Here is a 13,729-nt window from a genome sequence, read left to right on the forward strand (position 1 = left end):
TTTTACTGTGTTTTACAAAATGAAAACGCCCCTAAAAAGTAAGTAATATCTCGACCAAACTCAAATTGTCTTCTATGTTTGAGGTTAACATCGATTTCCGTTCATTCTGGGAAAATCGTTTTCCTGTGTTTTCTCCAATGTGATTAGTTTTGACTTTAGTCCAAACTAAGACTTCATCGTGGTCAGAACATTAAACACCTATTTTGAGGTAACAAAATGCACCAGTTTGAGGAACTGCTTTTATTTTTAATGTGCTTGGTCTGTCTAAATACCATTTTTGGTACATGTACATGCTGTTGTTCACATTTCCAACACCATCAACTGTCTGATCATACCCTTAAAATACACTTTCAGCCCTGCCTGTGGGATACACGTGTAGTGGCCGTGACCTTGCAGTTTTCATTACACGCAGTACAGACAGCAATCAGTGAAAACTTGTGTATAACACTATTTATGTGGAGTGAATCAATTCTCGGGAATGACAATGAATAATAAGTAAAACTTATTTTTATTTTATTGCAATATTGAAAACATAACTACTAGTCTACAATGTAAGAGATAAACATGCAGAGACGATAATATGTACATTATGTAATCAAGTATATGTATAAACTCATCTTTTTATGTCCATCTGTGTCAGCAAATAGAAGGAAAAACTAGTATTATCTGACATCCATATCTGTGTTGATTAGGTGATAAATCATTTTAATTATTCCATTCATATCACGGCCAGTGAACACCATTCATGGGCTTCACACTTTGTGCCCATGGGGGAATTGTAAAAATATTCGCAATAAGGTATGAAATTCCTCCAGGTGCGTCAACATATAATCTGGTATTTACTCTTTGGCACATGCATTAAGTTATTAACTAATTCGGAGAGCTGCGAAAACAATTGTATAGCTGGTATGGCGTTTCCATATCGCTGTTGTAGCAGAGGTTCTATAATCTATAACTATGGCATTTTCCTTTCATTTTTCTTACTGGTTGTTCAATGCAAAGTCTAAGGCAGCTACAGATTTATCTTTTCATAAGGGTCTTTCAATGAGACGTTCTCAACATCTATGTCATCGACAGACTTTATCGTTTCATAAGGGTCCTTTTGTGAGATGTTCTCAAAATCTTTGTCATCGGCAGACTCTATCGTTTCATAAGGGTCTTCCTGTAGGAGCTCCTCACCATCCTCGTCATCTATGACAGTGTACTCTGCATCCTCTACCTCAGCCTCTAGACTCCCCGGGATAAGGGTCATATCTCCAGTGACTGACTGGATGCAGGTCTTAACATGGCGGCGTGCCCCGACTTCACCAAGACGTACGTGACCATCTGGACATTCTCTTGGTCTCCGTAGACGTACAGTGTCAAGGGTCCTAGTTTCAGTTGTTAGTGTCTCATCACAGTGTGTGTTGAGTGTTTCCAGAGGTACGTCATGGAGTGTTCCTTCGTCGCTATGATGTGCGTGTTCATATGGAGAACATCTAGGATCTTGTAGTATTACTGAGTCAAAGGTGAGATCTTCAGTCACTCGAGGTGTCACCATGTCAGGAAGACTTATCTTGACATCTGGAGAAACGTTAAAAGCTTGTACAATCACACGGTCACGGTCACGGTCATGAGCCATGTCGTCAGCTGCTAGATTTAGGTTTGATGTGTTTGTGTCAAGTGCTGCAGCATCCCCAAGACGTGCGTTGCCTGGAGAAACACCGAAACAATGTGCAATCACTTCATCAAGTGCCATATCTTCAGTTTGTAGGAGAATGTTTGATGTGGCACCAACGTGTGTGCCAACTGTCGCTACGTCAACAAGACATCCATTGTCATCTGGATATCCACCGAAACCCTGTAGACGGTCTGGGTCAAGGGTAATATCTTCAGGTGGTTGGCTGACGTTTGAAGGGCCATCACAGAGTGTGCCGAGTGATCCTTCATCTTCCTCAAGGAAGCGAAGACTTGTGTAACCATCAGGACATACGCTTGCCTCCTGGATATTTTCCGTCATTGCACCAGGTGTACGTCTGTTGCATGGTACGTCCAATACCAATGAACTGAGATGATTTTCGTCTCTGGATCGTTCTATTGTGTTCCTTGAAAAAAGAATTCCAACGACTGATAACGCAAATGCTAAAATCTTTACGAAATTCTAGTATATTGTAACTGATCAATTATATGTCTTAATTTGAATTTGTCAGCTTAACATTTCGAGTTCAAACTGTTTGGGGTTATGCGTGTCTTCACAATGGCTGTCTACAACCACATCACACAACCACAAGTCGCCTAATAATTTCCTGTTTCATCATGTGCATTGCCTGATAAGAAATATTATTTTTCCAAACACGCGCTGGTTACGTAGACCCATTTTCAGAACAATTCCAGTAAAAATCGTCGGGTCATAATATAATACTATAATATAGTCCAACTGCTAGAATATATTTCATACATATATATGTTAATCAATGGCTAATGCCATATACCACTTACGATCTCCTTCTCCAGATAGAGAAAGCCGCCAGAAACAGTACAGTCATCACCACAAGTCCTACAGGAGGTAGAATGGCAGATACGTGTTGGTTAGTGTCCCAGTTATCATGTGGAATCTGAAACACACTCACGTCAATGAACATTTTATCACACATATACATATACGTTTGCATTGTGATGTCAAAAGTTACTGTAATCGGTGCCCACATGTTTTCCTTTCATGTCTTGGTGATTCCGAGTTGGAATGCAAAGTTAAGGAGTATGAGCCTAGTTACTGTCCACGTGTGGATTATTGTAGACTAACGCTTAGTCCATGATACATATACATATATATATACATATACATATATATATACATATCATTTCGGTAGTAACATATAAACCCATTTAAATTGAAAGTAGAATTGGAGCCAGACTTGCTTCATTTTGAGCTTTTGCACTGCAAGGAGGACTAGGCAGTTGGGAAAGTAATGTGTTTAAGGGACTGTGAGACTGACTAGTATTACAGGTAAGAAAATAGTTTCGATCAACTTCTTCCTAACACAGACTAAGTACACCACTGACCGATGTTGATGTTGCTGAATGTGGCGTTGCACACATACAAATCCAAAAGACATGATGTGAACTCACTAAATATTATATGAGGTACTAAAACCAATAATAGTACACGTATTGGTTACAGAAACAGTAACAAGACATCACTGCTGGCGTTGTGAGGGAGTCACCTTCATGGTTGTTTTCACGTATTCACGGAGATGGTTCAGTGGAAGAGGTAGGTATTCATTGATGATTTCATCAGGGTGGGATTCGAAGATTCTATCCAATGAATCGGTCTCTACCAAGGAGCCATTCTCCCCGGCGAAATAGAGTTGCACGTACGTTCTAGTATAACTGAAATGCATGTTAAAACACAAAGTTGGTCACGAATATGATATTCCTTGAAGGACAGGGTTCTCAAACACTAAAGAGAGTGTTGACTGTTTGTTTTACGACATTGCACCACCTACTTGCATTCTTTCTGTGTGTGTGTCGTTAATTTGACTTCCACCTTTCCTGGAATTCCCCCAAGTTCAGTGATGAGTTTGTTCAATCCATCAACTAGGTAACCTCTATTTGCGCGGTTGATCTCACCCAGGAGCGTGATGTTGACAATATCTAGGTACAGATTAACAAGAATTCCACTCAGATTGAACTATTTATTATGAATTTGGACAGTACTTACAGGTTTTTCATGATATTGTAGATATTTTGATCAGGCTTGAAATAACGTATGAACCTTATCGTATCTCGTTCAATATACCTCATTCAATCATTATTTATTAATGTTTCGGGTCCCTAGAGGGTGTTTTCTTTTTTGTTTGTTATTTCGTTGCTTGTTTTTGTTTTGTTTTGGTTTTTTGTTTGTTTGTTTGTTTGTTTTCGTGGGGAAGGGGGTGTTTGTTTGTTTGGGTTTTTTTACATGATGTTACCAGAAGTTACAGGTAACTGAACACTAAACACCCACCGTTAAGAAAACACTAAAACATTCGTGAACATGAAGGAGAGTGTATATGACACTGCTGCACTTACCAACACTTTGGCTGCATCTATCTCCTACCCACGCAAAATCACAGTCACACTTGAACCGGGCTGCCGTCAAGAGATCCGGTGTACACTGACCCATGTTACAAGGGAAACTGTCACAAAAGTTAACCTTATCTGCGCATGTCTCTCCAGTCCACTCAACTGGGCATGCGCACTTGAAGTCTGTTTCGTTTCCGTCACACTTCCCACCGTTCAAACATGGCCCCAATTCACATTGGTTGATGATGTTTTCACACTGCGTTCCTGAACATGGCAAAAAAACCCACCAGTGAACCAATTTTTTAACACGACGTATTAGATACAGACTTCTTGCTATCGGGTACAGTTGCATTTAACGATTTTAACCCTTCAACTACTATGGAGATTTATTCTAGGGAGTTTATTTTACGTACTCTGTCCGATGTTTCACGGCCATAACACCAGCAATATCCAGATCACCTGCAGAAAGGCGCTTTTTTTCCTTTTGACGTTAATCTCAAATGGTACATTGTCTTATCAATCTCAACTTCCTGGTGACCATACAATTCCTGCAGCCATTAGGCTGCCATACATTTGCGAAATGTATCCTATATTGCTGACAATCTGTCAGTGGATAGAACACAGTGTACCCACCGGTGACCCCTTCCAGACACTTGCACTCGAAACTTCCGTGTGTATTTGTACAACTGCCCCCATTTTGACAAATTTGGCCACTTTCTGTGCATTCGTCAATGTCCTGACTGCAGTTGTCTCCCATCCAACCTGTAATATATTTTATTGAAATTACATGAAATCTATTCAGTAAATAGCACAGTGTCTGAGAAAGAGTTAACAGTGAAATCCTGTTAATCTGACAGTTCCGGTATCCCACCAGATGATGAACGTCTAAATGTGTAAATATGCAAATGGATATTAATCATTGCTATTGATTCAATAATCCGAGCATTTTAATGATGGTGTCTGGAAAATCGGGTCGTAATGTACATATCCTACACTTTAAAGTGGAAAGAAACTTATACAACACAAGTCATAAACCCATATTTTTATGTTTGGACAATTGGTAAGTAGGTTTCGTTTTTCCTTCTCAACATCATAGAGGTTTTTTAACTGTTCACATCAACACTGACATAAGCATTTTGTAGCATACCTTCAAAGCACATTTTAGCGCCTGTGTGTTGGTGGCATGTGTAGTGACTGTGGTCAGGCGTCGCCTTGCAATATCTCTCACACGCTGACCCATACCAGTCCGGGTCACAGTAGGCACGGACAGCAATCTCTAACCTGGAAAATAATTCACAGAATGCAGCTTGAGACCCCTAATCAAACTCTTACATAATACGTGTAATCTCAGAGTGCTGCTCGAATGGTCATGATCTTTACCTTCATCAGTCAGGCCAACATTATGTTGGTGCTAAATTATTTTGAAGTACTTGTGAATTAACAAGATAAAAAGTATTTGCTCTCTTCTTGTTTTGTTAAGTTCAAGCCCCCCAATTCAACTGCCTGCATCATCATAAACATGTCTTAATCTGACTCACTTCGTCCTCCTTTTCAATATGTATGGGGTGTACATAGCTATCTGTTCTATAGCAGCGGCTTGGATGTTGATCTGCTTAGAAAGTGTGTCCATGTGGTCATCACTGGAGGTGTCATCGTTGTCATACACTTGAACCATTACTTTTATGGAAGACTGGATACATGAAATTGAATATACTCTGTCCAGTTTGATCAAATGCACCTGAACGGATTTGTTTGTGTTTGTGTACTGTTTAACGCGGCCTTCAGCAATATCTCAGTGATACAGTGCTGTACCTGAATCAATGAGAAGACACGCATATCAATTTACGTTCTATTTGTTGTCTAACGTCCAAGGTATTACTGCTTCATGACTTGTAAATCATTAAGGGTGGACCCGTGGTTCTCATCAGCATGCAATGGCTCGTTGTCAGTCTGAGCTTTATGTCAGTGACAGCGTGTCATGAGAACTGTGGTTTTAGTTTAATTGACTAATGGGCAGTTCAGGAGTGAGTAAGTAAGTTTAATTTTCACGCCGCACTCAGCAATATTCCAGCTATATGCCGGTAGTCTGTAAATAATCGAGTCTGGACCAGACATTCCAGTGATCAGCAGCATAAGCATCGACCTGCGCAGTTAGGAATCGATGACATGTGTCAACCAAGTCAGCGTGTCTGATCACCCACTACCGTTAGTCGCCTCTTACGACAAGCATAGTCGCCTTTCATGGCAAACATGGGTTGCTGAAGGCCTATTCTACCTCGGAACAGTTTAGGCTTCATGTGAGTTGGTTTGTTGAATTATAGCAATTTGATATGCACCCTCTGGGTGAAATACAGATTCATGTGTAAATCCTACCGGTAGTGCTTTGGACACTTGTATGATGAAGGGATTTGGTGTTCCTTGAATTCTTCTTCCAAACTTGAATTTGTTCTGGTTCTTTGTATAGTGTGTTGTGCTATGATAAAGAGAGCGTGACATTATTCCGTCTTGGCTGGAATAGCATGAGTTTATTGTTATTCACCACTAGATCTACAGGTTACATTGAAAACAAGGAATTCTGTGTAGCCAGAATGTCACGAAGACAGATGTGGTATTGACGGCGGGAATTCATTCTTTTCATAAATAGCTTCAGATGGCGCAGAGAAGGCTGTTAGTACGTGACAATCAAAAGATTATTCGAATTTAAAGCACATACCTTGCCATCCTAGTAGTATTGTCATTACATGATGATAATGCAAAATATACAGGGACATAAACAAATAAGGATTAAGACGACAAAAATAAAATATCATTTGATTCAGGTTCATAGCAACAGAGGCCTTGATCACATTTAAACGACATAAATACACTAGCCTACAATTGCGTCAGAGGATTCATTGGTTTATTAACGCCCCACCAATGTCCCAGCTGTATTCGAACGTGGAAAATACAATCCAGTGATTGACATCAGGAGCATCAAACTGCGCAATTGTGTCAAACACGTCAGCGAGCCTAACCACCCGATCCCGTCAGTCGCCTCTTACGACTAGCATGGGTTACTGTAGATCAGTTCTAACCATGACCCTCACGTTTCCCTTATGGGAAACTGTACCCTCTTGAACATAGCTGTTTCTCTGAAACAAGTTATATTTACCTACCCATCAATGAGCAAGTAAAACATAGGATCACACTTATCAATGTTATTAATGCACAAATCAGTGAGCTCATTGTCACAGCAACGTCCACTGCTTTCCTTGCCATCTGACCAGTAACGTATGAATCGAATGTCCAGTTTACCGTCTGTCTTCACACGCTGTAAAACAGTAAATGTATTCTTTTTGGTAACCTCGAATATGATGTAGCAGAATGAGCATGGTGCAACAAGACTTTCTACCTGTCTATACTGTTTCTAAAACACAGCTGATCTTAATTCTTGGTAAATAAGTACTCGATATCCTGCGATATTCCTGAAATATTGCCGATTTGACTTAGAATCTTCACTCAACCACTCATTCAAGTATGTACCCTTCCACATATCTGTCTCACATGTAACTGTTTATTTATGGCGTTCACTTATCATCCGTGTATTAAGGGTACCTGCTGTTATGTGTTATACAGTTGTATGTGTAAACATACGTGTGTTCCGTTGTTCAAAACAACCTTAGCTAAGATCAATCTTAAACACTAAAGTTAGAGTTACCATCATCTTAAGAAAAAGATACTCACGTTGCACAAAACAACATTAGGGCAACCTTAACTCGGACTCCAACCTTAGCCGCACACTTTCTGCTTCCTCAATATCATTGTAAAAAAATAAAAGCAGTCGCCATATTCCCTTCCCAACCTTAGAGACGCTAAAGTTTCAGTGGACCAACTTTAGTTCTCAACCTTAACTTAAAGTTTACGTTAGGTATGGTTGTTTCGTGCAACGGGAGGCTAAACTTAGTAAAGGTCTAAGGTCGTGATCTTAGAGATAAGCCTATGATCGTGGTTTATACCCCGTTTTGTCAGTTCCAGTCTGGCTTAATCCTACGATCGTGGTTATGAATCCAGTTTTCACTCGGATTATACCCCGTTTTGTCAGTTCCAGTCTGGCTTAATCCTACGATCGTGGTTTTGAATCCAGTTTTCACTCTGATTATACCCCGTTGTCATCTCCTGTCTGGCTTAATCCTACGATCGTGGTTATGAATCCAGTTTTCACTCGGATTATACCCCGTTTTGTCAGTTCCAGTCTGGCTTAATCCTACGATCGTGGTTTTGAATCCAGTTTTCACTCTGATTATACCCCGTTTTATCCGTTCCTGTCTGGCTTTATCCTACGCTCGTGGTTTTGAATCCAGTTTTCACTCTAATTATACCCCGTTCTATCAGTTCCTGTCTGGCTTTATCCTGCGATCGTGGTTTTGAATCCAGTTTTCACTCTGATTATACCCCGTTTTATCCGTTCCTGTCTGGCTTTATCCTGCGATCGTGGTTTTGAATCCAGTTTTCACTCTGATTATATCCCGTTTTATCCGTTCCTATCTAGCTTTATCCTACGCTCGTGGTTTTGAATCCAGTTTTCACTCTAATTATACCCCGTTCTGTCAGTTCCTGTCTGGCTTTATCCTGCGATCGTGGTTTTGAATCCAGTTTTCACTCTGATTATACCCCGTTTTGTCATCTCCTGCTCAGTTGTACCTCAAATGGAAACAGATCATGGGAAGCATAGTTAGTGCACACGGGTATATCTACATGTTGTGAAAGTGTTCTGCCCAAACATTTTACAAAGACGTTACTAACATTAAATCAGTGAATGGATGAGAGATATGCCCTCACTCTAGGTTTTGAGAGTTCTTTTATCACCTTGTCCTCGACACATGAAGGTCTGGTGACAATAAATTTATGAGCGCGTTTCTGGACAAATGATAATATGTAAGCCTGGGGAGACTTTGACCTGCGTCCTGCTGGGTTGCCCCTTGTTCCAGCCAGTAGCAACAGGTAAGTGACGAGCGGTGGGTAATCCCAGAAGGTATCCCAGTTCATTGACTATGTAATCGAGTTCTGGGTAGAGGGTAATCTAGGTAGAGACATGTGGAATCATCATGACATCAATGGCTCTCGTATGACCAACCATGAGGTCTTTGAAGGGCATTTAGAAGTGAAATACAGAAGAATGAAGATATTTATGGATATCATCTTCTTTATTATGAGAACACAACGTTCCGGAGTTAATGCTTACTCCTTCATCTGGTGAATGAGAATGGGGTACAGAGCTATACTTATATTTAAGGTAAACGATATCAAAGTAACAAGTGGGATGAATTAACAAAAGCTGGGAGCCAGTATAAACAAGCACTGATAGGAAGCCGACGGTTATGATAATAATGATGGAAGCCAATGGTAATACATTACACATGATAGGATTGTGTTTACATAACACAATCTCTGCATGATTAGGGATGATGGTAGGCATGTACACGGGTAGATTGGCTATATATCGGTACACTGTTGTGTAAACACTAATGAATTACATAGATGGAATGTACACAGATAGATTAATTTATGAACAAGTCCCAGGCACTTGGTAGGTACACTCCTTAGTCACGGTTGACTGCTGGTTTCTGTCTTCGGATCTAGATGACCTCTTTTAGTTTCCTTTGGCGCCAGTTGTTGTTGGTAGATAGTACCCTAGTGTCCTCCCATCGAATTGAATGTCCAGGGTTCTTGGGAATGTGTTCAGAGATGGCCGATTTCTGGTCGAGTTTGCTGACGAAGGTCTGGTGTTCCTTCATTCTGGTGTTGATTGGTCTCAGCGTTTCTCAAATGTATAGGTCGCCACAGTTACAAGGGATCTGGTAGATGCATCCTTTCGGGTTAGGGTGTTCACAGCTGGGTCCTTTACCGTTGGCTGTTAGGTAGGTCGTGATGGTCTTGCCGCTGGAGAAGGTGACATCGATGCCGGCATTGGTCTTGATGAGGCGTGATATCTTATGTCTGATGGGGCCAAGGTAGGGTATTGTTACTCTGATAGGTGATGGAGAAGGCTTGGGGCGGGGTTCTCGGTCCTTGAGGGTCTTATTGATGGTGGCTGTGACGAGTTGGGCAGGGTAACCGTTGAGTGTAGTCAATGTTTTTCTGAGGTGGTCCAGTTCACTGCTTAGGGCATCATGATGGCAGAGGGCTGTGGCACGTCTGATAAGGGTGGCGATGATAGCTTGCTTGATCTGAGAATGGTGGCAGGAGTTGTAGTGGATGTACTGGTCGGTGTGCGTCGGCTTGCGGTATACTGAGGTTCTGCGTCCATCGTCTGTGGTGTGGAGGGATACATCAAGGAAAGGCAGGTGTTGGTTGGTCTCAGTCTCCATCGTGAACTTGATTCTTGGATGTTGGTCGTTGAGGTGGTTGAGGAGCTCGCTGGGGTCGTTGTCATTGGAGATGGTGGTGAAGGTGTCGTCGACTTTGCGGTACCAACAGAGGAGCTGGAACGGAGCTGTGGAGAGGGCTGTTTCCTCGAGGGAGGTCATGAAGATTTCTGTGATAAGAGGAGAAAGGGGTGAATCCATGGGGAGACCGTGGATCTGCTTGTATATCGTACCATTAACTGTGAAGTAGGATGTGTCAAAGCAGCTGCGGGCGAGGTTGATGATTTTGTAGAAAAATGAACCTCTTGAGCAGACTAGGATCAGGGCTTTGGGCGGGTTCTTGTGGATCTTGATGGTAGCTCTTCCGTACGGAGCTTGGGAGTTGATAGGGTTCAGCTGGTTGAAGATGATGTCGTTGATTTCTCACTTCTCATGGACGTCCTTCATGGTTTTCTTGGCCGTCGTATCTTTCTTGATGTTGAGGTATGTGGCGGTGTCTGAGAGGCTGTTGTTGACGAGCTGGAGGAATTCCGGGGTGTCCATGATGACTGCTGCTTTGCCCTTGTCAGCTTCGGTGATGGTGATGCTGTCCTCATTCTTGAGTTCGGTGATGGCCTGTCTCTCTTCGTGCGTGATGTTGGAGCGGAGCTTGGAAGCTTCATTGATGATGTCTATGATCTGGTGTCGGAGGTAGTCTACGTTGCCATTGGGAGCCAGTTGGCATGATGAAGGCATGTGTGTTGATCTTGGCGGGGACTGGGACATACTTCAGGCCTTTGGCAAGGAGGTTGATGACTGTCTTGAGGTTGGTGTTGTTGTTTGCTACAGGAATGTTGGAGGTGGAAGGGTGTTGTAACTGGGTGAACTTGGTGATGGGTAGTTTTCATTTTCTAATTCAGCGTGCTCTCCAACACAATGCCATTGAGACACTACCATGAGAAGCCAGAAGACCAGGCATGAATCCTATTGAGCTTTTGTCGGACATTTTGGCACTTAGGGTGGGTGCAAGGGGTCCTCCAGCTCAAAACCTTACATAATTCACCCATCATTGCATTGCAATATGAGTGGCCGCAGATCTCCCAACAGAGAATAAGACGTCTGGTGACCAACATGAGACAGTGTGTTGAAAATGTTGCCCAAATGCAAGTTATCCTAGATACTAAAAGCCACACACCCACTAACCTCTCTTGTTATACGCTCTATGATATCGATTTGAGGAAGTAAATGCTCATTCTATCAAGAAAGAATTATAATGTTTGTCATCTCGTAATTATATAGGACTCTTAGAGACATGGCCTGGGCTGAAACTCCAATGCTGTTATATACACCTGACTCAGATACATGCTAAATGTACGGCGAGTCTCTCGGGTATGCCTTTTTCTCCGACGCGGGGGCAACATGCAGCCCATAATGTTGGTCGTTTAAAAACAGATGACGATAAAATTAATGAATTCACACAAGAGATCTGCATTACTTCGGGTACTCATGTCATGGCTGCCAAAAGGCATACACACACGCATGTATAAACATGGTAAAGACTATGCACGTCAATCAGTTTGAAACGTGGAGAATAAAATCACAGAATGATATATGTGGACTGTACTTTTGTCCTCTAACTTGTAAATATACTAGCTGGATCACTTTCAGAGATGTTTAAATGCCTACCCTGATTATCAACAACCAGAGAACAAAAGCCCTCGTCTTCATCTTCGATGGTGGCATGAGTACACGCAAACCGACGGCACTGGATGCAGATCTGCCGGCAAATAGGTCGTAATAGCCTTTTAACTTCAGTGACATGCATCGAGTTTCACATGTGTCCTTTATATGTTACTTGTACTTTGTGTTGCGGAAATACAACGAAAATGTGACACTGATATAAGAAACTTATTTTACATGAACCAGTAATGGTGAGTGAGTGCGTGCGTGAGTGCGTGCGTGCGTGCGTGCGTGCGTGAGTGAGTGAGTGAGTGAGTGAGTATCTATCGACATATCGTGACGAGAACAATTAATTCTCAGTAACGATCAATAATATTAGAAGCTATAAAACTGTTTTCGATTAAAAGTAAAACTCGAATATCTCAGACAGAGATATGTAACTGAAACCGCATGTTATAATGCAAGACGATACAATAAAAGACGGACTACAGATCCTCAGCAACGGAAACTACATCACCATACAAATGACCATGGGGACCTAAAATAATCTGGCTACCTGCATGGACCCTAGATAGATTTATATCATCCCCTCTTCCGTTGGTGATTATAGATATAACTCAGAAAACAAAGAATGAATGTTTCAGGAGTTACATTTCAGGACCCACATGAGGACAATAATTTTACAGTACTTTGAATCAGTTAGAGTTATGTAAACTGACCAATGTGGGATATTGGAAATGTGTTCCTTGCATCTTAAAGGATGAATACTGGAATCAAACATGTAAGGACTTTAATGAATGAAATATATTTATTTCCAGGATACCAAACAGACAAATATCTGAAAATTGTCCCAACCCAAATAACCTATACTTATGCTATAAATTAAGTGAGTCGCGTTGACACTATTCTATACATATCACAGAATCTAATTTGGTTCGCATTACGGACACTAATGTATAAAACTGCGTGCTTTCTCACTTCTTTCATTGTCGATTGTTTTAAGTATATTGCCTTATATCAAGGAAACAGGAAATTTTAGTCAATAACGTGAAAGCGTATTACCTCTTACTAGTTGTTGGGTATTCGCTGCGCGTTCCCTTTGTTCGTGCGGGGTGTTTAAGGCAGGGTAGAAAAATGCTTTCTCATTCTGTGATTACAAGCCATCAGTAACCTGCAGTGATTCATTCACATAACTAGCACAACTGTTTATCTCTTAATGCAAAATAGAATCTGTTCCGGAAGATATTCGGAACACGGTCTATTCTCTTGCAGTGGCGCTTTTATGTTTACTTGAGCTGGTCGGTGTTCTAGTGATGTAAAGTTAGCGAATAGCTAAATATTCCTTCTTCTGTTCCGTCGATCGCTTGATTGTCTGGTTTATTTATGGACCACCACCACGGTTTAGGAGTACGGCTATTAATGTCACGCAAAGAAGGTATATTTTATGGGCAGGACATGGGTAGCCTTTTCAAGAACACCCGGTGTCATCACAAATTTATTGGTCCATAGCCAGTATTGTCTGCCCAACCTATCTGGAAAGGTGGATAAGGTGAATGAAATAGGTATGGCAAATAACACAGAATTATAAAAGCTTGAAGCCATGTAATTTTTTTCGCAAATGTGTAATCTGTTTGGGGAATAGAGGGTTATTATCTAGTATGTCTCACAGTCCCTGAGCCACGTTA

The 13,729-nt window shown here is 41.4% G+C and overlaps 1 protein-coding gene across 1 annotated transcript; it reads right to left on the minus strand.

The window, feature by feature from the left end:
• Positions 1-1,012: 1,012 nt before the first annotated feature.
• Positions 1,013-11,150, minus strand: LOC137297269 (uncharacterized). The gene is made up of 14 exons (XM_067829283.1): positions 10,813-11,150; positions 10,492-10,555; positions 9,926-10,247; positions 9,263-9,270; positions 7,197-7,351; positions 6,415-6,550; positions 5,580-5,731; positions 5,189-5,322; positions 4,675-4,803; positions 4,048-4,305; positions 3,486-3,633; positions 3,204-3,369; positions 2,479-2,594; positions 1,013-2,084 (listed from the first exon to the last, which is right to left on the minus strand). The coding sequence occupies exons 1-14, from the start codon at positions 11,148-11,150 to the stop codon at positions 1,013-1,015; spliced, it is 3,198 nt and encodes a 1,065-aa protein (XP_067685384.1).
• Between the last annotated feature and the right edge of the window lie 2,579 nt (positions 11,151-13,729).

Source organism: Haliotis asinina, chromosome 9 (genome assembly GCF_037392515.1).
Source record: "Haliotis asinina isolate JCU_RB_2024 chromosome 9, JCU_Hal_asi_v2, whole genome shotgun sequence".
Taxonomy (NCBI): Eukaryota; Metazoa; Mollusca; class Gastropoda; order Lepetellida; family Haliotidae; genus Haliotis; species Haliotis asinina.

What these genes read in the sequence shown, in the direction of transcription:
- LOC137297269 (XM_067829283.1), bottom strand. Translation starts at nt 11,150, where the DNA reads ATGTCCCAGTCCCCGCCAAGATCAACACACATGCCTTCATCATGCCAA. An exon ending in ACGTGAAAACAACCATGAAG is followed by an intron (nt 2,595 to 3,203) that starts GTGACTCCCTCA and finishes AGTGTGTTTCAG; the next exon opens with ATTCCACATGATAACTGGGA. An exon ending in TCTATCTGGAGAAGGAGATC is followed by an intron (nt 2,085 to 2,478) that starts GTAAGTGGTATA and finishes TCTTTTTTCAAG; the next exon opens with GAACACAATAGAACGATCCA.